General features: G+C 37.1%; 1 protein-coding gene across 3 annotated transcripts in view; it reads left to right on the top strand.

The window, feature by feature from the left end:
- The window catches only part of LOC113065553 (plexin-A1-like), a 202874-nt gene that overhangs the window by 167324 nt on the left and 9716 nt on the right, over nt 1–25834 (top strand). For 2 of the 3 annotated variants that reach the window (XM_026236885.1, XM_026236887.1), the window contains 11 exons: nt 2413–2506; nt 3482–3718; nt 5556–5699; nt 7326–7560; nt 12676–12824; nt 14734–14990; nt 16116–16182; nt 21063–21209; nt 21646–21805; nt 23703–23806; nt 24697–24793. In XM_026236885.1, the coding sequence (XP_026092670.1) occupies nt 2413–2506; nt 3482–3718; nt 5556–5699; nt 7326–7560; nt 12676–12824; nt 14734–14990; nt 16116–16182; nt 21063–21209; nt 21646–21805; nt 23703–23806; nt 24697–24793 (1691 nt within the window). The remainder of the gene's footprint in view (nt 1–2412; nt 2507–3481; nt 3719–5555; nt 5700–7325; nt 7561–12675; nt 12825–14733; nt 14991–16115; nt 16183–21062; nt 21210–21645; nt 21806–23702; nt 23807–24696; nt 24794–25834) is intronic. The other variant, XM_026236888.1, reaches the window with a different exon arrangement.

Below are 25834 nucleotides of genomic sequence, written 5' to 3'. Positions count from 1 at the left end.
AACACAGAGTCCATAGAAACACCATCAGGTGTCCGATGGGGCAGGCAGGATGAAGCACTTATCACCTGCATCTTCATTGCTCCTGCGGGTTATAGAGCAAGCTCTTTAAAAGCCTGTAGATAAAAAGAAGCTCTTAACGCACTCTCTCTCGCTCCTTCTCTTTTTCTGTCACTCACTTTCTTATTTACCTTTGTGTGGGGTCAGCAGTATGCTCTCAGAGAGCAAACAAGTGAGAAATGTAAAGCTATAGAGCAAAGCTTTTGACTTTATGCATTTAGTGGGTATCTGTGTATTTTTTTTTTTTTTTTTTTTTTTTTTACAATATTTGAATAGTTGCTGATGTTTCTGCCTACTTTTATGTTCCTAGTCTCAGACTTGAAGCCAGACCTCTTATTAAACAGAAAAAGGTCTGGTTCACATTACAGCTTAATATCAGCCAATAATAATAATAATAATAATAATAATAATAATAATAATAATAATAATAATAATAATAATTCTGTTTTAGAAAGAAAGTGTCTGTTTAAACATCCGCTCTCAGTGATACATTTAATTTGGCACAAAATTGTATAATATATATGTATTGTCTGTATAGTATGTAGTACTGTCAAAAAAAAGATTTTTTTTTTTTATATATTTTATTTTAATTATTGTATAATTCTGTAAAATATATGAGTCAATTTTCATATATTTACACAACTGTGAAATATGTAAAATATTACTTGAGTTTGACTGAAGAAATTCTTGGCTTTTTCTTCTTCAGGAGTCGGTTATGTCACGACACGCGTATTCTCACAACCGTGTGTCTGTGTGACTGTGTGTTTTGTTGCTGACCCAGGCCACTACAGTCAAGTGTGCACTCTCTCTGTTGAGTCCTACTTTGAAAGGGGCCATTATCCCCCAGGAGTGTGTACAATGGTACCTCTCCTCTCTTCCATCTTCCTCTGAAAAACAAACGCACACACCCAGGGATCAAAGCAGTACCGGAAATAACTCTGCATGTGCAGAAGTCGCCCCTAGCTTGAATAGACCTAACTGGAACCCAAAAGTTGTGGCCCTAGAGCCTGTTAGTTTGCGCAGAGTGCATCTATTGATTTGAGCTGAAAATGCCCTTCAGGACCATGGCACAGCAGGTGTCACAGAGGCAAACAAGCAGAGACATCAGCGAGACTCAAAATCACATACCTCCTGTGTCAACAAGCTTGTGAACACAAGACGTTGGTATAAGGAAATAGGGAACCCACGGCAAATTAGTATCTTAAAAATGATTTTGTGTTCGATCAGCCAAAAAAAAAAACATCATCATCATAGCATCATCAAACAAAGACGGATGCCAAGAGAACAAAACAAGTCAGGCTCAAAACTAGCTATGCTAGTACATTACAGACTCGAACATATACAGACAGACTCCTAATATACTATATATTAATATACTAGTATAATATCACTTAATATAACCTTTGCTGAGTTATTTCAGTTAGCTGAAATTCAACTGACAACATATTTTCAGCTAGCACCTCTGGATTAATGTCATTTGAAGGTAACACTATTGAACTCTTGAGTACTGTGGATGATTTCTGCCACAGTAGTAGAATAACAGGGCTGCATGCTTGCACTACAATAAGTGTACAGTTGCATACTTTTGAGCACTGTGACTGGAATGAGATATCTTCTCAGATAGTAGTGGGCAGATGATCTGTTTGTAGGCAGGGTGTCCTTTTTCTTGTTCCCTGAAGCTTGTACCTGAGTTAAGAGGGATTTTTCACTGAGACAGGCAGAGATATAGAAAGAGGAGGGACTGAAAGAGCTCCACACATACAGTATAGTGAGCTGTGGACGTCTCCAAACAGCTGGTAAGACAAACTGATCTGTAGGGTTAACAGATTTCCTATTGAAAGAAATTAAGTTAAAGGGCTAATCAGTTAGCATTAGCATTTAGCTGCTTGCTATTACTAAAAAGAGGCATGTACATTTGAGGGAAGAACATTCTCAGCCTAGATGTAGATTTTTTTTTTTTTTTTACCAGATTAAATCTCTCATTTTACAAATTTAAAGTGTATTAGCCTATAATTAGCCTTGAAGCTGACACAAGCTGACTGAAAGCTGTAAAAATAATATCACCAAATCTCAGCCTCTGTTACGACTTATGAAACGGGTGCCGCATATGTAAGAGGTAGAATGTCTTTAAACGCCTGGCTCTTCGCGAAAATCCTTTTTGTGTCTCATCACCAAAAGTGATTATGGGATATATTACCTCTGCTCTGTTTTGCCTCCCTTTGGGAGGAAAAGCTTGATAGACTGATATTTCTTCCGATTTCAAGGCCAAGAGTTGAGCTAGACTGTAAGATCGGGTTGTTGTGTGAGATCTGTACCCATCATGTTGCGATGATGACTTCCTGTTTCTCTTCCCAGTGGTGGGACTCTGCTGACGATCAGCGGCACCAACCTGGCCACCATTAAAGAACCCAAGATCCGCGCCAAGTACGGCTCTGCGGAGTCCTTCCATGTAAGTATTCGGTTTCCTTGACCTTTACCTTTCCTGACATCTACCTTCCACTTCATTAGGCTCTTCCTTACTTGTTTCTAAAGTTAATTTCACAGAAGCTTTCACATGTTCCCCTGCCACTGTGTTACTTAAAGTAACAGCAACACACAATCCTAACCAGCATTTTTATCTTGAGAAAGGTCAGAGAAGTATCTCTGTGTCGCTTTTTGTTATTTTCTTTTTATAAATGTATTTTCCTCACAGTCTCAGTTTAAATGACCTCTGTGTTTATCATAATCGCATTAAAATGTTATAATGTAACATTTGAATTATCTGACGTCCCTTCTGCTGTCACAACTCATAGTTTGTGTCCCATTTAATTGAAATTAGGGTCAATCAATTAAATATTGTAATACACAAAATATGTCATGCAAATTATGTTATGCATTTAAATGATCACATTTATTTATTCAGTTATTTCCCCTGAGAATGGCCAAAGATAGATATGATTTAAAATACATTACAGTACTTTGCAGAAAGTACATTCAAAAGAAATTGGTGCGAGAAATGAACAAGATCAGCAACAAATATTATTATTATTAATAATAATAAAAACATTTTTTTTTTATTTAAGTAGTCAGATATTTGAATTAAATTAATAGCACAATGTATGTAATGCAAATAGTACAATGCTTTTAAATTATGTAATTTATGTATTTGGTACATAAATGTATATTTATTTTAATAATTTTCTTTTTTTGTTGTTTATTTATCAATGAACTGTATATTGTTTTTTATAATTGATTATTTATGGTTTTATATATATATATATATATATATATATATATATATATATATATATATATATATATATAAATGAACGTATACTTCATTTTTATAATGAACACATTTAATTGACACTCAACATAATAAATGTTTTAAAAATAAAATAAAATAAATGAAGTTCTGTCTCCCTGTTTCCCTACTTCTACTCAGAACTGCACAGTTTTCAACAACTCCGTTATGGTCTGCCTGGCCCCATCGGTGGCTGATTCAGATAGAGGCTTTGCTGAGACTGGCAGTGGACCGGATGAGATCGGCTTCTACATGGATAACGTCCAGGCCCTCGTGGTCGTCAACGAGAGCTTCAGCTACTACCCGGACCCCGTCTTTGAACCCCTCAGTCCCACAGGCATTCTGGAGCTCAAACCAACATCTCCCCTAATCCTGAAGGTGCACATCTCTTGCTTCAAGTGGTTGATGGATCTGTGGTTATTGATGTGAGGTTAATGTGGCCAGTTTGCATCATTTGCTGATCATGTTGCCACTTGTTCTGCCCATATTTTCATTTCCTGAATAAAAGCTGCAGAAGAACACTGCAAAATAGCTACAGTAATAACTAAGTACGAATTTGTCTTCTCCATACCTATCGCTGCGTCTTCATCCCTTCGTTTCTAAACTTCAAAATGCTGATCACAGACACAGGGTGGTTTCTCCTGTAACGAAAGCTTCTCTTTTCTTTAAACCAGCTGAGGTGAGAGTCGAGACATGTCGGGTGATATTTCTTTGTTAAATGGGAATTTATTAACGAAACATTTTTACTTAATGCCCGATCCCCCGCTTGGCCCGTGGGGGGTGGGATGGCGGGGGTTGAGGGGAGAAAACAACCTGATGCATTAGCAAAGCGAAGGAAAATACGAAAATGCAATTTGGTGAAATAATCATGGATATTCTGGAGATGCATCACATTCTCCACGCAATTAATTTCTCATCTAATTTGATCTGGGGTTGGCAGTACGGATGAGATGAGAGAGAGAGGGAGCGGAATTTGCATTAAAGAGCGTCATTCCGTGGCCTCGCTGAACCCTGTGGGGTGTGTGTGTGTGTGTGTGTGTGTGTGTGGGGTGTTGGTGCTTTACTGTTATTCATCAGTATTTCTCTTTCCTGTTCTTTCTGTACATGTGGCCGCAGAGTTTCCGACCTTTATTTTCCTTCCTCTTTATCTCCATTGAGGAGATCAGTCGGAGGATATGTTTATATCTGTTCAAGCCTTTTGAATTTTCTTTGCTTTTTTAAATCAATATCTACATGACCTTTACGTGTCCAAGGTTGTGTGATGCTAAATTGAATTCAGACTAACAGACCATGACTATTATCTGGAAAACCCATTCCAGCACCTTAAAGGAATATTTTAGATATCTATAGATATTCTATAAACATATTTGCCCTGCCAACATGTTCACTGTTGCCAACACAAAACAAATATGATTATTTAAATGTATGATTTCATAGTTTAATTGATTTTATTGTAAATTTTGTATTTTCATATGTAGCATATATTTATTTTTTAAATGTTTCAATGTCATTTTGTATATTGTATAGTGTGTATACACATACAAATAGAATATTATAATATATAATCAGTTTTATATTTCTACGTTTTATTTTAGAGTATAAAATGTTTATAGTAACAATGTAAATAGAAAATGATAATCTTCAGTTAATGTTTTTGTTTATAATAATTATATATCATAATTATATTTAAATAAAATATTATGCTTTCACATAAACACATGAATTATTTAAATTCACAACAGTTGTTTTCCCCCCAAATAAGTTTATATATATATATATATATATATATATATATATATATATATATATATACAGTATATACACACACAAACACACTATAGAATATGTACAAATAAAATAAACATTACAATTTTAATTTCATAAATGTTTATGATAATAATAATAAAAATCCAAATCTAAAATTATAATCTTCAATACATTTTTAAATAATATATACTGTTCTGCAATTATATTTACTGTATATTAAATATTATACTTTCACATAAATTACTTGTTGCCAACAAATATTTTATCTTTAATATTGCTAATGGTAATACTAATTTTTAATGCAAATTATAGTTGTAAGCATAGTCGATGCTTTAACATGTTACGGTACATGACAAGGCCCTGTTGAGAATCATGAGGAAAATACTTTGTTAAAACTGTTTATGTTAGTTCCTTTTCATATCTGAAATCCACAGTTTTGTCTTTACAGGGTCGTAATTTGATTCCTGCCGCTCCTGGTAACTCCAGACTGAACTACACAGTGTTTATCGGAGAGGCTCTGTGTGTTCTGACGCTCTCTGAGACCCAGTTGCTATGCGAGTGGCCCAACCTCACTGGCCAGCACAAAGTGACGGTATGTACTTACAGATCCTCAAGTTCACACTGACCAAATGTCAAAAGATTGGAAATGACAACTCGCTTTCAGGAATGAACTTAACCCCAACCGAATGCCCCACTGAAGGAAAACTCTTGATCTTGCCACAGCATGTCATTCGTGCTCTGAGAAGAAAAATATTTACGCCTGTTTTCTTCATTTGTGTTACTTTTGCGGCAAATGTCACATTGTTTTCGTAGAAATTGTGTGAAATGTATGTTTGTACAAATGCTCTTTGAAAAATGCTGGTTCAGAAATAGACGTGTCTCTTTGCGTCGCCGTCCTGGTGAAGCACTCAGAGGCGATGTGAGGTGAGCCGGGGAGACGCAGACACAGCTGTGCTCTTGTCCTGTGTACAGTGGCCTACTTATGGGCTGTCATTTGTGCACTGGACACGTCTGGCAGCTCTCAGTGTGTGTGATTTCTGTATCTTTTGGCCTGTATGTGAGAGTTGGAGAATGTGTGTGTGATGTGAGTGTGTTCGTCACACATCTGTGCAATGACCACTATGACCCCTGTTAGACAGAGTCTCTCTAGGAAATTTTGCATGGCTGGGATCTTTGACCCCATGCTTTCTCAGGGGTCTTTGTAGTTTTTTAGAAAGCACACAATGCCTGCGGTGCAGCACATACAGTCACCTGATGTCTGCACTAGAGTTCTCTTGAAGTTCAATTCCAAATATTTCTGTTAGTGCTGTTTGCTGAAGCATTTTACTGTATTTATACACTGGTGTGAACTTTGTCCATAATTAGTTTTTTAATAAATGATACCTCGAATTATGTGAGTTGTTGAAGAGGGGTGTGATTTTGTTTTCAAATTAATTATATGACTAGTCTTTACTGGAATTTACGTTCGGGTCACAGGTTAATTGCTTTATAAAATGTATTAATAATTTATTATACTAAATGTATATGTTAAACTGATATATATGCAGTTTATTTTATTTAACTGCTTGTCCTTAATTTTCAACAACTAGATGGTAAAATGAAAAAATATATCATAGATTTATTAATCAAAATTATGCCCTCTAAGCAGTTCTATGTAGATAACTTGCAAATTGTAGTCATAGTGATTCCAATTTACATAACATTAACAACACAAATTTCATTAAAAAATATATCTAAGTATCCCTAAGTTTTATTGGACAGACATCCTCAGATTTTCTTTAGAATCTTAATCTAATTGGTTTTAAAGGTTTAACTATTCTGCTGTACAAACACGTTTACGGTTCAATCAAACACCTGGACACTGTGTGGATTGATTTTTGCCAAGACAGAACTGTGTAAACAATCCCACGGTTCCTTGTTAAATTTTCTATTTTCCAAATACAAGCTTGAAATGATCCTTTAATAATAGGACATTTCGAGCTAAATGGGTTTTCAATCTCTTAGCTTGTCTCGCAAATGTGATTGGCTCATAAAGTTTTAATTTGGGTCTTTGTGTGGAGCTGCTGTTGTATTCTTGAAGCAAAAAGTTGATTCTCACAAACGAATTGCCACAACAAAATGATAAATGATAATCACAGCTAATTGCAGATCACAGGCTGCTACACAAGATTTGCTTCCTGCACCTCAATGAGCCAGGTCTCCCGTGCCTCTGTTACAGATCCGGGCAGGAGGATTCGAATATTCCCCCGGCACACTGCAGATCTACTCCGATAGCCTTCTCACCCTGCCTGCCATCATCGGGATCGGAGGAGGTGGAGGCCTCCTGCTGCTGGTCATCATCGCTGTGCTCATCGCCTACAAGCGCAAGTCCCGGGATGCAGACCGCACCCTCAAACGACTCCAGCTGCAAATGGACAACCTGGAGTCTAGAGTCGCTCTGGAGTGCAAAGAAGGTGAGATGAATTATTAGTAAGTCATATATCATTTAGTGCTTGCACTTATTGGTTAATTAAGTTTATTTGTATAGCGCTTTTTACAATACAAATTGTTACAAAGCAACTTTACAGAAAATTATGTTTCTACAATATTTAGTAGATGCTTATGGTGGTGACCATTCTAACTATCACCTTTTTTCAGGAAATTCTAACAATAAACATTCAAATGAAATAAACATGAATGAACATCATGTAATCACTCAATCAGCATTTCAACCGCTGGAAGATGGCAATAAAAGCTTGTAAACAAAATGTCACATAGCATTTCATATATATATATATATATATATATATATATATATATATATATATATATATATTTTTTTTTTTTTTTTTTTATTAGTACACCCTAATAAATGTATTAATCAATTTGTAACACATAAAAGTGTTTACCCCTTCTCAGTTTATTTATAAATTCTGTTTTATACAAAAAGGCACATTCTGAGATAAACATCCCCATTACAGAAAGTGAATTTGATATAGAATTTAAATGGCTGTTGAAGTGAAACCTGCGGGTGTACTCTCAGGCTCCACATTAACGTCTTTCCATTTTCTTGTCGCCATGGTGACATCGTTATGGTTGTTAGAAATGTCTTGGTAAGAGGTTGGTGTTAGTGGGCTGCACTGTTATGGCATTCCGTCTTCTGTCCAGTTTTAAATGCAGTTTCCATATGCCTTAAAGGTTTCCAGTGCCTCTACTTGGTCTCGTAGAGATGCACTGGGTCTAATTGGCCATTATCTTAGGGCTGTCGGCCCTCTGGTCACAGCCCTGTCAGGAGGATGAAAACGAATAGCTAGCTAGCTAACAAACAGTCTTTTTCACTGGAAAGGGGGAGATGACTGAATGGCATAGGGAGAATGATGAAGGAAACTTACTACTTGCCAAATGAATGAAGGAACTGGTAGAGATTGATTAGCTGTCATGTTCTTTAGCCCTGATTTATCACTGATTGGCCGACTGCCTTCATTAGTGGACAACCTGAACAGTTTGTTATCATAATGCCATTCAATCTGCACATCAATATTTTATTTGGATCATATGCGCTGACATTATTTACAACCTCTGCAAAATATTTTTGACCTTAGCTTGGCTATTTCTTGTTTGGGCTGGAAGTGGATTTGCTTGGTAATGACCGAAGCTCTCAAACCCGTAGTCTGTCCCAACAGGGTCAGATAATGGGCTGCAAAAGGGTGAATCTTACAAAACCTGTCAAGAAATGGCAAATCAAAGTTTGGATAAAGAAAAGTTAGTTTTATTACATTTTATAAAATATTTTAATAGTAAAATTGTGTTATAAAATATATGACAGTTACATCGTTTTTCCCCCCCTGTATATTTTATGAAATTGCTGCATTAGAGCAATGAAAATGATCAGCGCAGTACAAGTTTTTGTAGGACCATTGAAAAATAATGGGCTATAAAAGAGTCAATCTCAAAAAATCACATCAAGGAATGTCACATTAGACCAAAATCACAAGAGATAGATGGATGGATGAATGGATGGATGGATAAATTAATTGATTGATTTTTAGTCCTGAAAGTAGACAAAGAGAACCCAATCAAACAAATGAGACAAAAATATTTTCTTTGTCATTTATATATTGAGAAAAAATATCCATTGTTACATATCTGTGCGGTTTAAAAAAGCAAAAGTTGCTTAAAGTATCTGGTGTGACCCAGTTTTGCAGCAGTAACTGCAGGTAAAGTTTCCTGTAACTGCTGATCATGTATTAGTTTTAGCTCATTCCGCAGTACAGAACTACTTCAACTCTGTGATGATATGGGTTTCCTCCTATGAAATGCTTGCTTCAGCTCCTTCCACAACATTTCAGTTGAATTAAGGTCCAGAGTCTGACTTTGCCATTCCAAAACATTAACTTTGACCTTCTTTAACCATCCTTTGGTAAGATGACTTGTGTGCTTTGGGTTGTTGTCTTACTGCATGGCCCAGTTTCTCTTGAGACTCAGTTCTTCGACAGATCTCCTGACATTTTACTTTAGAATTTGCAGGTATAATTCAGAATTCATTGTTCCATCGATGGTGGTAAGTCATCCTGGCCCAGGTGTAGCAAAACAGGCCCAAACCACGATACTACCACCATGTTTCGCAGATGGGATGAGGTTCTTATGCTAGAACGCAGTGTGTTCTTTTCTCCAAACAGAACACTTTTCATATAAACCAAAACATCTGTCCACAAAACATTTCTCCAATAGTCCTCTGATTTGTCAGCATGATCTTTGGCAAGCTGCAGACGGGCAGTGATTCTCTTCTTGGAGATCAGTGGCTTTCTTCTTGCAACTCTGTCATGCACACCATGAACATTAACATTAGCCAATGTGAGAAAGGCCTTTAGTTGCTTAGAAGTTACCCTGGGTTCCTTTGCAACCTCACAGACTATTAAAAGTCTTGCTTTTGGAGTGATCTTTGTTGGTCGACCGCTTATGGGGAGGGTAACATTGGCCTCGAATCTTCTCCATTTCTACACAATCTGTCTGACTGTGGATTTGTGGAGTCCAAACTCTTTAGAGATAGTTTCGTAACCTTTTTCCAGCCTGATGAGCAACAACAACTCTTTTTCTGAGGCCCTCAGAGATCTCCTTTGTTCGTGCCATGATTCACTTCCGCAAACATGATCAGACTTTCATAGATCCCTGTTCACTAAATAATACGGGGCAGGCAATGACACGTGATAGTCATTCCACTCTTATTTCACCCTCAAATTAACAGCTGATCATAGAGATTCACACACTTTTTGTATCCCACAGAAATGTAACACTGGGTAATTTTTCTCAATTAATAAATATGTATCATTTATGTCTCATTTGTTTGATTGGGTTCTCTTTGTCCACTTTCAGGACTTGTGCGAAAATCTGATGATGAATTGGGTCATATTTATGCAGAAACATAGGACATTGTAAAGGGTTCACAAATTTTCAAGCAGCACTGTGTATATATGTGTGTATATGCATATCCTATTCTTGCCGTTTATCATGAGATTTACCCAAATGTATAAATGCGATCCCACCTCTCTAAACCGCTTAGCCCTCTAGTTTGGCTATATAGCTACAGTCGAGATGGCGCTGCATGTGCACGGTCATGGGGTGTGGACCAGCGAACCGTGCAGGGGCATGCGATTCACCATGTACAGACGCTTACTGAGCCATGATGCAGCCCATCAGAGAGCACAGTAGTACAAACAAACAATGGCTAATGGCTAATTAGCGAGCTACCCAGCTCTGGTTTAGATACAGGGAATGCTCAGTGGGGATATCAGCTTCGCTTCTCTGTTTTACATTTGCCGAGAAATGTATGCGCAAGCTTGTGTGGACATCATGGTAATTGGAATTGTTTCACTTTGAGTGCTTTCACAACTAAAGAAACAATTTTAGAAAGAAACGCATAATCAGCAGTGTACGAAACCTTTCAAGCTAAAGGAAATATTTTGCTGGCTGACTTTGGCAGTGCTAGTGCTGCTGCTACTGCTTCCTGAGAGGCGTAATGTTTTGACCACTACAACAGGAAGCCTTTAAAATTTCGCATTTAAGTTGTCTGTAATGCCCCCTCGTGCTTTACGATATATGGGCCTCTCCAAGTAATAAAGTGAAATTGAATTACAAGGCCATCCCTCATGTTGGAAATCTTTGTTAGGCCTTTCAAGTGCACTTTGACCAGAAAGAACCATTGAATTAAAAGCTCTTTATGCCTTTCACTTTCCCCGGAGAGACTGGAAATCCTGTTGGGCAGCTCATCTTGAATAATATTTGTGCAGTATTTTTAAGATGAAAAACCCTCATTTAGAGTAGGAGCTTCTTGTTTCTGTATTCATATCCCAGCGGACAATGAGGAGGAACAACAGCTGGAGGAAATTATGCATGAAAAGCTCCGCTCCTTTATTAATTACCCACTCATGCAATTAATTGACTTTCTTTTCCCGTGAACTTTGTGTCTCTTACGTCTCTTCCCTCCCGCTCTTTTCGAATGGCAAAACCAAATTAGTCATAAACCAGATAAACAAACAGATTGACAGACTTAGCATTGCTTCTGTTTACCCAGCAAGTACCTATTATCGTAAAAGGCTCTCAGTGACCACGTTTTCATGAGTTCCCAATCAACCACTTTATTTAAAGTAATTTTTTATTCATACTTAGGGAAGGCTTGAAGCAAATCAAACTTCTATTATGAGAAATTTTATTATGCACACAAGTGTATACTATACTGTAAATGCACCCTGATCAATTTTTTTTTATCTTTATCTACACTGCAAAACTACACGGAAATATTTGAGTTGCTTATAAAGACCTAGTAGCTGGTTGTAAATAGCTTACATAACTGTAAATTCATTAATTACTTCATTCATATTATTTAAATACCTATTTATTATTATTTTTTGAAACAGCATGTTAATGTGACTCTGATTCTATTTTCTTTCCTTAATAATTCTCTCTCTCTCTCTCTCTCTCTCTCTCTCCCTCTCTCTCTCTCTCTCTCATATATATATTTTTATATATATATATATATATATATATATATATATATATATATATATATATATATATATAAAACTTCGTATTACAAGCACTTCCTGCCTCTTTAAGAAGAATTGCTTTATGTATCCCCCAATTGTAAGTCGCTTTGTATAAACGCATCTGCAAAATGATTAAATGTAAATGAAAAAATTCTATAAATTTTTATAAAACCTTAATTAAATTTTATTTTAATCTAATGTTTTTGTAAAATTATATATGTGTATGTGTATGTATATGTGTGTGTATATATATATATATATATATATATATATATATATATATATATATATATATATATATATATATATATATATAAACATATATATATATATATATATATATATATATATATAAACATATATATATATATATATATACATATATATACATATAAACATATATACATAATTCTTTAAAAAAAAAAAAAAGTCATTGTCCAGTCATTACATGCAACTGGAAAAATCAGGCAACTTTTTTTTATTAGAAGTGCTCTAATTGGTCAGATATTGTTTAAACTCTCCTTACCAGTGCTTTTCTCCTCACAGCTTTTGCCGAACTCCAAACTGACATCCATGAACTGACCCAAGAGCTGGATGGAGCTGGCATCCCATTCCTGGACTACCGAACCTATGCCATGAGGGTGCTTTTCCCTGGCATTGAGGACCACCCGGTGCTCAAGGAGATGGAGGTACGGGTCAGTACATCGCCATCACCATGGTAACCCTAGAGCAGAACTAACAATGCAATCAAAAAACAGCAGACCACTACTAATACTAGAAACAGCAACATAGTGCTGAGATTGTATAAACTACATTTGTGCCGTAGACGCCTGATCAGCACTCTTGAAGGTCATAATGTATATTGTAAATTCGGTTACCAATGTTTTTGACATCACTTGCTTCTGATAAATGGGGTTGGTGACTCTCTCAGGAGTGAAAGAATAAAGTTCCAACCTACAATTTGGAGTTTACAAGTTCAATGCATTACAGATTGTGACCTCTTGTACTATAAAGCCAGACACTAATCAGTGACACGTAATAGCACGAGCTAAAGAAAACAACGCAACTAAACGAAAGCAATCACGAAACCTCAAAATGCACTGGTCAGTGCAATTAAAAACTCTGACATGCTGTGTCCACCGGCCTGCATACTGCAGGTCACGCTGTTGGCTTGCGGAGGGATTGTATGTTTATTATTTCATCTGGGGTTTGTTTTCACTGTATTTGCCCCCGAGTCCCCGGCGTAATCAAGTGCCTATGCGCACGGCTCAGGCCCTTATTGCTCTGTGTTGCTTCTCGCCCCAAAGCAACCTACATTACTATCGGCCTCCCCGAGAGGCTGCAAATTTCATTCGGCTCAGCAGAGAAGATTTGAGGCACTTTATTAGTCTGTGTTGTCGGGAAAAAAGGTCTTTGTCAGGTTACATGGTACATAAGGTGCTGAAGGGGACAATAATAGACGCCGGTTTGCGTTGAAGTCTGATTCCGGCAACCTCGCTTGGAGATTTTATTTGTTGGTTTTTGTTTTTAATAATTTCTTTGAATTGTAGCACTTTGTCCTAACTAGCCATGAAAACTATCCAACAACAATGTGAGATAATTACAGCCAGGTTGTACATGTGGAGCAGAATTTTGCACCAATGAGATTTCACTGTGGGCGGGGCTATTCAGTAGACGCTGCTGTGGAAACCAAACGAACGACAAAGTCCAGTAGCTTGTCATGGTTAGTTAGGACACATGTAAGATGTTGCTTTTGTTTTGTTAGTATAAATATGTGGCTTCAAGAAATTGACAGTTGCGGTTCATGGAAGGACACATCACCAGCTCTTGCTCCTGGACTCCATGGTCATGTCTGCTTCCTGCTGTACTCTTTCTCTTTCTGTCCTTCCTCACCATCACTCTGCATTTCCTTCTGTTGTGTTTTGAGCTGCTAGCATCTTGGATTCCCTTTGATGTCAATCAGAAAGCTGCATGTCCCTCATGTGGACTTCTGCCGGAATGCTTTTTAGTTTACTAAAGGGCTTCGAAATTGTTTTTCAGAAAGGAATAATGCATCAATCAGAAATATTAAAAGCAACATAAATATGAAATTGACCTTACTTTATTTTAAAAATGTCCCTAGTCTTGCTATGAACAAACTGATCACTTTTCATTTTTAAATAATAAAATTAATCTTAAATAATCATTAAAAAAAATGCTATTGGCCGGTTAAAAAGGATTGTCCTGCTCCCAAAATTCATGCCATTTATTTAGCCAGTGTTATTGTATCAGGACCTTAAACCAGTCACACAATGGACCTCCAGCATATGAAACACAAATAGAACTAATTTGTGTCAATCATAAAATTGGGTTAATTAATAGTGATATAAATGGATCAGTTTAGGGCAACAATGTAGATTTTAACTATTTTACCATAGATGTGATAGAATTTTCTTAAAAAACGTTTTTAAAAGAATCATGTTAAATTAAAAATACAAAATAAATCTAACTAGAGTTGATAGATTCTTTTTTATTATTATTATTAATCTGTTAATTAAAACACAACATAGCTGTTGTATTCTATTCCTCGGTGTATAATGAGTTGCTGTGTGTGTTTTCCCACAGGTGCAGGCTAATGTCGAGAAGGCCTTGACTCTGTTTGGTCAACTCCTCACCAAGAAGCACTTCCTGCTGACATTCATCCGCTCGCTGGAAGCTCAGCGCTCCTTCTCCATGCGTGACCGTGGCAATGTGGCATCACTCATCATGACAGCTCTACAGGGAGAGATGGAGTACGCTACAGGAGTCCTCAAACAGCTGCTCTCTGACCTCATCGACAAGAACCTGGAGAGCAAGAATCACCCTAAACTGCTGCTCAGGAGGTGGGAGAAGACACACACAGAGTTGCACTGATAAACAGAGTTAAGGACTGTTCACAACACAGACTGATAACTATATCAGCAATCCACACCAGTGCATGATAATGTCCTGTTTATCTTAAGCACACACTGCTTCAAATGCTTTCGAGCAGAACAGATTCTGATTGGCTGTCAATCAGCTAAAAACAAATTTTGAAAGTGATTCTAACTATATAATTCCTCTGTTATTGTTATAGTTGCAGAAATTCTCTATTCTTATAGAATTATAACAGTCATATAGTAACACATAGTTACCTTCTTTTATGTGACTGGCCTTTAGCCACCAAAATCCGAAGTTGTTTCATTACAGATCTCTTAAAGCTACAGTCACAAAAACAGCCTGTTTCAAAGGGTCATTGAGGGGGTAGAAATGATGTAAACTAAATCACAACTAACAGTAGACTTACAATGCCACAAAAATCCCAGCTCTGATATACCACCTCCAAATTTCTCCATAACTCTCAAAAGTTCATGTAAGTCAGTACACTCCATCTCACCCAACTGTTAACCCCAATCTAGTGCACTTACTGAAGTACACTAATGAGCTATTCGGGACACTTTCCCCTCATGAAATACCTGTTGTCCCACTATGTTCACCTTATCTCCTCTTCACCGTTTTATTAATAAGAATATAATTTAATAATAGGCCCTTATGTAAGGAAGTAATGGGAGTTGGTAAGTCTGTGTGAATGCATTATTGAACAGCAGAAAAGGCTCCTGGTGGGCCTGAGGGAGGAACGAGCTGCGGTTAGCAGCTCACACGAGCATTCGCTCTCGTTTGCCAGCTACGGATGAATTAGGAGCTTTTGAAGTCCATTAATTAAGGCTTGCTTTAATTACTTCTGTTCCAGGGAAGCTTTTGGGGGTCTTCGGCAGGCGACAGGTTGGCCATTGAGGGAAGATGTTGCCCAATTACTGTAATTGTCTGGGCTTTATGAAGATTGGTAGTTTGTTTTGGGGGAAATAAAAGTGTAGTTTTTCATTAGAAGGAGTTTGTTGAAAGCTTAAATACACTTTTGGATTTAATTTGTGTTGTATGAATTTTGATTCATATTTCTCTCACTCTCACTTTTCCTTTCTCTTTTTAAGGACGGAGTCTGTTGCTGAGAAGATGCTTACAAACTGGTTCACTTTTCTTCTGTACAAGTTCTTAAAAGTAAGTGTGTACAGTATTGTACAGTGATGATAATATTAAATGTTTCTTGAGCAGCAATTCAGTATATTAGAATGATTTCTGAAGGATCATGGGACACTGAAGGAATGATGTTGAAATTTCAGCTTTGCTTAACAGGAATACCTTTAGTTTTAAAATATATTAAAATAGAAACCTGTTGTAATAATATTTCACAATATTACTGCTTTTACTGTATTTTTGATCAAATAAATGCAGCCTTGGTTGAGCATAGCAAAAATCTTATTGACGCCAAACTTCTGAATAATGTTTGTTTGAGTTGTGAGTTTTCACAGTTTGATCCACAAAAAAAAAAAAAAAAATCAGTCTTGAATCAGTTTGAATCACTCTCTGAATCCATATTTATTTTTTTTTAAAGATGTTTAACTCAAAAAATAGAAAGTTCTCTCATTATTTACTGACTCACATCTGTATGATTTGCTTCTGCGAAGCACACATTATGATATTGTCCATACAATTAAAGTTAACAGTGTTGTTTTAGACCCCTTCGACAGTTATATGGACATTAACATTTGAAACTTTTTATCCCAAAATATTGTTTTTTTTTGTGTGCAGAAGAAACTCTTACATGTTTTAAACAACATGAGGGGTGGGTAAATTATTTTTGTGTAAAGTGTCTAATTACTCAGCCAAAAATGCACCCAAACACACATACAAAAGCACAAAAATGAACTTGCCTCTATTTTGCAAGAACATAGTGACTAGAGGGCCTTTCCACAACTCGGTCCAACATGATGTGACAAATAATGAGACAGAAGCTGTCTGTCAGTGGTCGGGCAGGTCAGAGGTCATCCCTTCAGGCACCTCTGCATCCTACTCTCCATCAGCTCTTAGCTTCGTCTCCTTTTATATCTCCCCCTCCATCCTGCATCACTGCATGATGCCACTCACAGAGCGTGATTGAGCTGCAGGATGTCAGTCCTCCCCTGTCTGTCTCTCTGTATCTCTCTCCCTCTCGCATTTGCAGCTCTCTAGTTTTATTAGTTTGATCATGCAGGGCTCAGCATGCAATGGAAGAATTTTAATCAACAGGAAACAGGAGTCCAGAATACTTTCACTTCATAGAGATTAATTTAACTATGACACAAATTGAACGTGTTTTTGCATTATTTGACTACATTGATTGAATGTAGTTGCTTGTAAAGGAATAGTTTGCCAAAAATTTAAGTTGTCATTATTTGTTCAAATACTAATTAAAAAAGTGTTTTTTAAAGAGTCTCTTATGTTTACCAAGGATTCATTTATGTGCTCAAATACAGCAAAACATTATTATTGTGAAATAATATTAAAATTTAAAATAACTGTTTTCTATTGTAATATATTTTAAAAGGTAATTTATTCCTGAATTTTCAGCATCATTACTCCAGTCTTCAGTGTCACATGATCCTTCAGAAAACATTCTAATATGCTTGCTGCTCGAGAAACATTTCTTATTATTATCCATGTTTCAAACAGTTAAAAGCTGCTTAATATTTATGCAGAAACCATGTTGTGTGTGTTTAAAATTAATGATTTTTTTTCTTCAGTAAATATGCATAAAATTTCTCAAATTCGATAGTAAAAACATTTATGTCACAAAAGATTTATTTTTCAAATGCTCTTCTTTTGAACTTTCTGTTCTATATAAAGAAACCTGAATGTTTCCACAAAACAGCAAAAACAGTTTTTAACATTGATAATAATAAGAACCATTATTATTAAGTGTAAACCAATAACAATTATGCAACAAATTCACAAATAACAATGATTTCTGATCATGTGACACTGAAGACTGGAGCAATGATCGCATCGCCAGAAAAAAATAACATTTTAAATTTTTTATAAATTTAATAACATAAATATATATATCAGGGGTTCTTAATGTCCAATTTCCTGCAGAGTTGAGTGCCAACTTTGAACAAACTCAACTACCTGTAACTTTCTAATGGTCCTGGAGACCTTGTTTAACTTGTTCGGTTGTGTTCATGTGTGTGGACCTCGAGGGTCAGAGTTGAGAACCCCTGATATAAAGATACATGATTGCATATGAGTGAGGAAATCAAGTCTCACTTAAGGCAATAATAGTATCGCTAAAAAAGTACATACATGGTTGAACAGCAAGAATATTTTGCCTGAAATCTTTTGTGAACTATGGAATTTCAACAGATTTAGAATGACATGAGGGTAGGGATGCACGATATTGGATTTTGGCCGATATTCGATATGCCGATATTTTCTAAATAATTTTGGCCGATGCCGATACCGATATCGATATATATACAAATATATACTGATATATTTACAAATATATACTGATATATTTAAACTTTAATTTTACTGAAGAGAAATCCATGTATCTCTTCTGTACTGATTCTACCATAAATTTATTATTTTACAAATGTAGACAGACATTCACATCTGAAAAACAGGTCAATTATTTCACTTGGAGAATATCGGTTTGGCTCATCGCCAGAAATATTCATATCGGCCGATACCGATAATGGTCATTTTAAGCTTTTATCGGCCGATACCGATGTTGTGCCGATATTATCGTGCATCCCTACATGAGGGTTTTTGTATGTGGGGGGGGGGGGGGGGTTTGGGGTGAACTCATCCTTTCAGACCAAATAGCCCAATTCCGATTTGCTAGTTTGAAGTCTGTTTCAAGCTTTGACTGTTTAGAGGCCTCGTTTGACTCCTCTGCTAACTGACAGAAGTTCAGAAGCAGGCAGTTTGAGATCGCTAATTAGCATTAGGAAAAGCGGTGCTGTTTTAGACGATGGGATTGTGGCATGAGTTAGTGGAACTGACAAGCTGTTGTCACCAACACACAGCTTGTGATACCACATATGAAGACACGGCTCAGACAGCACAGTTGAATCAAACCTTCCCAGAAATATATTTTTTTTATCAACATTCTGGCCACAGTGTCAACAAGTCTGCTCAAGGCTGTAGTGCGGAATATTTGATCTGCTAGCTCTATATTTCAACAGGATATTTTCCTGCTACTGTTCATTAGCCCTATGGGTGGGTGAGGTCTGGCTATGTTGTCTGCGCTCTCTCACTCTCTTTCTGTCTCTTTCTTTAATGAAGCTGAAGCGTGGGATGAGGTCTGGTCTCTCGGCCGCGTGCGCTGCAGTGGGGGTCTCTAAGAGTGATGTATTCGCGATCTCACTCGTTAGCAGCTGTCTGCTTAATTAGCGCAGATGCTAACGAGACGTTAACAGCATATGGTGGGAGGGTGGGTGGAGTAAAACAGGACGAAGTGATGGAGGAAAGCAGAAGAAACTGTTTCATGTGGGTATGTGTAAGGCGGAGGGAGATGGTGGGTTTCCTCGTTTCACCGCGCCAGTCATAGTCAGTGCGGTCGGGGGTTGGCTGAGGAGGGGTATGAGCCTAATACGTCTCGCATGTGACTCCTCACTGTAATTTTTATGGCTTACAAGATTCCTGCATTAGAACCTGATCAATCTTCTGAAATTATCTCAGATTTTGACTTGAAAATTTGAAGCTACAATGAATAACTGAAGCAGAAAATAGCGATTTGAAAGCTTAGCTTATGCACAAAATACCACACAAAATCTGAGGCTACAGTGAAGAAGATTGCTAATTGCTAGTTTCTCTCTCAGAAACTCATTACAATTCATTGTAGCTTCAGACTGTAGCTTTGGATCCTTTGTAGCTTGTAGTTTGAATCAAAAACTAGCGATTAGCAAGCTTTTCATACCACAAAAAAAATCTAAGGCTGCAAAGAAGTTTCTGTTTCAGTACAATTCTTCAGATTATGTGTAGTCTCTCTTCCTTAGAAACTAGCGATTTGCATATTTATTTGATATAGTTTCAGATTTTGTGTGATTATGTGAAACTCTATCTGCTATCTGAAGCAACAATAAATAAACTTGCTAGTCACTATTTTCTGAGGCAAAAGCTAGCAAGCTAATTCACATACAATACAAAACCTGAAGCTACAGTGAAGACTGCTAGTTTATGTCTCAAAAACATTGCAGTTCATTGTAGCTCAGAAACTAGGGTGAAGCAAACGTATTCACTGATTAAAAAAAAAATGTCTCATTTTAAAAGTTTTTAGTCTTTCATTAATATTTTATTTATGCTTTATTGAGTTTTTAGCTTTATTTGGTATCTTTACATGTCAGTCAGATCAAATCTTCCTCTCTGAGTGGATGCTAATTGTCCAGAATAAGTCATAATAGTAACCGTAAGTCAGACTACATGAGGCTAGTTAACTGCTAATAGACACCTGGATCAAACAGAAACATAAATCTGAAGAAATAAGAAACTGAAAAACAGAAAGTTGTTTGTTAGTCAGTGAAAGATGTTAATGCTAATGCAGAAAACAGCCTAGTCCACACCCCAGCCATCCCTCTTTCTCTCGCTCTCTCTCTCTCTCTCTCTCTCTCTCTTTTTCTCCACACCTATCCGTTTGTTTCACAAAGGGGTTTAAGTGCTTCCTCCCAATCGTTAACCTCCATCTATCTCTCTCTTCCTCCCCTGCATTTAAACTGTTTGTCTTTTTCGAGAGGGGCATTTTGAGGGTGTGAGGCTAATGGTTGTATTGATTGGCAAGTCCTTGTGATTATTTCAAAGCGGTGCACCATTATAGCTGCTTGTTTTTCACATCTGAAGTGATAGTTTATCAGTAATCAAGTTTTGCTCAATATACATACCTGAAATGCATTTTATGTCCGCGTGTTACTATGAAAGGAAAGCAGGGCTATTGATTGCGTCATCTTTTTGCTTTGTCTTCCACTTTCCATGAGGTGAAAAAAGTCACAGTGCATGTATTCATGACATCATGGAGTCCTTACACACTGTTGTTGTTTCTGACACTCTTTCTCTCTCTACAGGAGTGTGCTGGTGAACCTCTCTTCATGCTGTACTGTGCTATGAAACAGCAAATGGAAAAAGGCCCTATAGACGCCATCACCGGAGAGGCAAGATACTCCCTCAGTGAGGACAAACTCATCCGGCAACAGATTGACTACAAGACTCTGGTCAGTGCAAGTGCACAGCACAAGTATATATATTTTTAAATTTTCATTCAAATAGAGAATAAACATAAATTTACTTGAATAGTCTCATGCATAATTCATGCACGCAAATCATGCATATTATTATAGAAGAAAAAGTCAACATGTAATGTTGTTAGCTTAGCAACAGGCTAACACTAAACCCTATTGAAACTAGTCAATTCTCCATGTGCTTTATGTAAAGAGTGTTATTTATACTCCCTGCTGATAGTTTCAAATAATAATTATTTAATAAGTATTAAATAATTTAATAGATTGATCTTTACTCTATTAGGTGGTCATATGCTCTCCCTATAACCATGTATGTGACAAATAAAAATCTTGAATCTTGAATCTTGAACTGTTCAAACTAGATGCTAATAATAAATTGCTCAGACTGATTTATCCTGTCTCCTTTTAGACACTTCATTGTGTGAACCCCGAGAACGAGAATGGCCCGGAGGTGACGGTGAAATGCCTGAACTGTGACACAATTACCCAGGTGAAAGAGAAGCTTCTGGATGCTGTGTATAAAGGAAGCCCATACTCACAGAGACCAAAAGCAGGAGACATGGACCTGGGTAAGAACTCTTGAGAACGACGGAGGGAGGAAAATGGCTTCTCACACTTGAAATTGTTAATGCAGGGTTATTCTAAACCCTGGATAGCATAATCCTGGCTTAACTTGTTTCAAGGTGCACACTATTTATTCTTTGCCCTGTATTTGTAATTAATGCTGGGCAGTTGGGTTCATACTCTACATTTGGAAACCTTGGGTTAATGTTCCTATTTGCATATTTATGAGGTCAATAAGATTGATTGGCAAATGACCTGTTTTAATAACTGCCTGTTATGTTAAAGTGAAGGTTTCTATGAAAAAAACACATGAGTATTGAATGAGGCAGTTTATGATTGGTTTTCTGTTGATGAATAATTTGCTGTGACATTCTAGCACTGCATCATTTCACACTGTATAGTGTGTACCTTTGCTTCTGCATTTTGTGAAGGTTTTAAAACATGGGGTTAAAAGTGATGCTAACCCCTTTTCAAAATTACACAAGTGAAATGTTGCATAACCCAGGACAAAGAGTGGCCTTACCAAGGGTTAAACACAATGTGAAAACCCCTGTAGAAATGTGCGGCTTGGATGAATGGATGGCAGAGCAGTTATTCTTCAAGATGGTTACATCAATGAAATATTACACAAGTCATTTTTCAGGAAGTTTCATAGTTAATTGTCATTTAAAATTAATGGTCAATTAATCATTTAATCACTGACTCTAATGCAACAAAATGCATGTGGAAAAGTCCAAATATTATATCGACATTACCTAAACTTTGTGGGTAAGTCGTGGCTTAGTGGTAAGAGTTTGACTCCTAACCCTAAGGTTGTGGGTCTGAGTCTGGGGCTGGCAATACTACGACTAAAGTGCCCTTGAGCAAGGCACCAAATCCCCAACTGCTCCCCGTGTGCCGCAGCATAAATGGCTGCCCACTGCTCCATGTGTGTGTGTGTGTTCATGGTGTGTGTGTGTGTGATTGTGCACTTTGGATGGGTTAAATGCATAGCATGAATTCTGAGTATCAGTCACCATACTTGACTGTATGTCACGTCACTTAAATAAATTGACAATTGGTCAACTTCATTAAATGATTAAACTAAATTATTAATGTCCCTTTTGCACATCCTTGTAATCAAATGCCTCTGTTCAAAGAAGGTACTGTAATCTGATACAAATGTTCAGCTTATCAGCAGCTTGATATAAATGGATGCTGATGTCACCATTGTGGGCACCAGGGAAATAGACACTGAACCATATCATCCACAGCAAGATCCCATTAGCTCGAGCAGTTCCCAACACGATTGTCATCTGGCTCAGACTGAGTGATGCTATCAGCTGCAGATCTCATCTGGCTTTGCTCTGCTCCTTGGCAGCTGTCTTTCAGAGCCTGTTTCGAAATAAGAAACTGCGACTTCTCCTGCTACAAATAAACGGGGAAGTGGTTTATTGGAACGGTTTGCTTGTAAGAGGCTTAGAATAGTCATTCTCATGATCTTGATCAGATCTGTCATTTAGATCTGACCCGGACTCTGGCTTCCTAGTTATGTTGCTCAACTCTGGTAACAGCAAGCACATGCTTTTGTATCTGTTCAGCTAGGGAAAGTGACTTCACTCTGCACAGGGCTATTCGGACAAGGTCTGCACAAGGTTATGTGTTATAAATGAAGCCTTTCTAAAGAGGAGAAAAGCCTTTCGTCCTTGTTGTGGGAGTGATGTGTGTTTTGTACACATACTGTAGCTAGAGCACAAAATTGTTCCCAAAAGTTAGCTAAATATGACAAAACTTGCTTTGAGAGGCATTTGGGGACATCCTCAATTGAAAAATTGATTTATAAATAAGTAAGATGTTTTCTTAAACATGAAACATCACCCCACTCTTATTGACACCCCATACTCAACTTGTTTTGTGTTGCAGAGTGGCGGCAGGGGCGACTGGCGAGGATCATTCTGCAGGATGAGGATGTCACTACTAAGATTGATAATGACTGGAAACGCCTGAACACACTTGCACACTATCAGGTACGGTTACTGTCCACACCTGAGCTGTTACCATGGAAACTGCCGTAATAAAGAAAATAAAAGGTGTAATATACAGAGAATACCAGATTTAGTTAAAACCTTGGAAATTATAAATCAGGGATCAGTAATGTTTTTGTGTAATGTGTAATGCGAAAGGTTGTTTTTTGTTTGTTTGTTTGTTTTAAAGAAGTTTCTTCTGCTCATCAGCATTTATTTGATTAAAAATACAAGAAAAACAGTAATATTGTGAAATATTATTGCAAATTAAAATAATGTTTTTCTATTTGAATATACTTTATACTTGATATAATTTATTCCTGTGATGCAAAAGACTATATATATAGGAAATTCTTAGGAATATTTCATTACATTCATTCATTAATGACTGTACAAATTGGGAAGTTGTATTTCTACAAAACATTTGTAATCAAGTCAACATATGAGTCGTCACTGTATATCAAACACCACCTGTAAAATAATTAGGTAATTCTGTAATGTTGTAATGTAAAGTCTCTTATGGTCACCCTGGTTGCATTTATTTTCTGAAAAATGCAGTAAAACAAGTAATATTATTAAATATTATTGACATTTACAATAACTTTATTTTTATTTTATCTTAGATAATTTATTCCTTTGACTGCAAAGATGAATTTTCTGCAGCCATGTACTCCAGTTTTCAACATCACAAGATCTTTTTATAATAATTCTAATATGTTTATTTGGTGCTCCGTTATCAGAAACATTTGATACACAACATACAGGTTGATCTGTGTGAGTATTGTGGCATAATATATATATATATGATTTGCAGAGTGTAGCTTGCTAATGTCTCTGTGATTTGAGTTTTTCTGAGTATGTTGCAGTAATGTTGTGCTGCTCGCTGTCCTCAGGTAACAGATGGGTCTGTTATCGCCCTGGTGCCAAAGCAAAACTCTGCATACAACATCTCAAACTCATCCACCTTCACCAAGTCCCTCAGCAGATACGGTAAGAACTCCGTCTCATTCTTGTTGTGATTTTCTCCTCCGAACGTTCAAATCTCCTTAGAGAATGTAATCAGAAGAGTGAGATCATATGAAACCAAAAGACTTGTCTATATTGCTCCCAGAGCCCACTACGTTCCAATGAGGACTCTAGCTAGTATCATGTCTCCGTGTCTCGATTTCAAAAAGCTGTCAAACGTAATGTTTTTTTTCTTTTGCTGTTCTTTGTGATGATATTGTTTTGTTTTCTGAGCACTTAGTGTTTTTGTGCGGTGAGAGGTGATGATAGCACAGAGCTGAAGTGTTTTGTTCCTCAACCCAAAAAAAGGGGAGGGGATCAGAGAGAAAACGCTGTTTAATGTTGTCTGTCCTCCTCAGAAGCGAGTATCGGTGATTGCCGCAGAATTACATGCACTCAAGCCATGGCTCTCTCATGGCACACGTCCATTATATTTCCCTTTGAGAGGGGGCTTCATGTCTCAGATAATTCTCTGAGTGCTCAAACACTGGACACACATTCACGTTGTTGTTCAAGTCGTGTTTCACCCATTGCCATAGAAACGGCAGCAGTTAGCACCGTCACTGTGGTGTCAGAGTTGATGCTGATGTTTATCATCATTGGTCATTTCATGATTTTTTTTTTTCTGGATATGTAAATTTGTGATTATACCTTTGAACATTATTCCAAGTCCTTTCACACACCAGCTCAGGAAGTGAATTCATATCTTCAGTACCCGAAGGAACGTTCCTCCCCAGCCTCCAGAATGGACATGGAGATACGCATCTCCCTGGGCCTCCGTAATGAAGTTTGACACTGGTACCTTTAATAATGAACGATGCATTCACAGGCCATGGGAGAGAACTGAGGAAGTCTTATTTCAGACTGCTCAGAGGGTATTTTTATATATTCGTGTCATCCTTTATTATCCTGAGCTGAGCATTATATGTGATTTGTGTCACATAGAGAAATGATATACGAACACTTGCGTGTTGCTACAGTAGTACCATGCAGGCATGAACGGCCTGTTTGACCAGAATCATACTC

This window comes from Carassius auratus, chromosome 48 (genome assembly GCF_003368295.1).
Source record: "Carassius auratus strain Wakin chromosome 48, ASM336829v1, whole genome shotgun sequence".
In the NCBI taxonomy this organism is placed as follows: Eukaryota; Metazoa; Chordata; class Actinopteri; order Cypriniformes; family Cyprinidae; genus Carassius; species Carassius auratus.
Note: the sequence above shows the minus strand (reverse complement) of the source record. Positions and strands in the feature narration are given on the sequence as shown.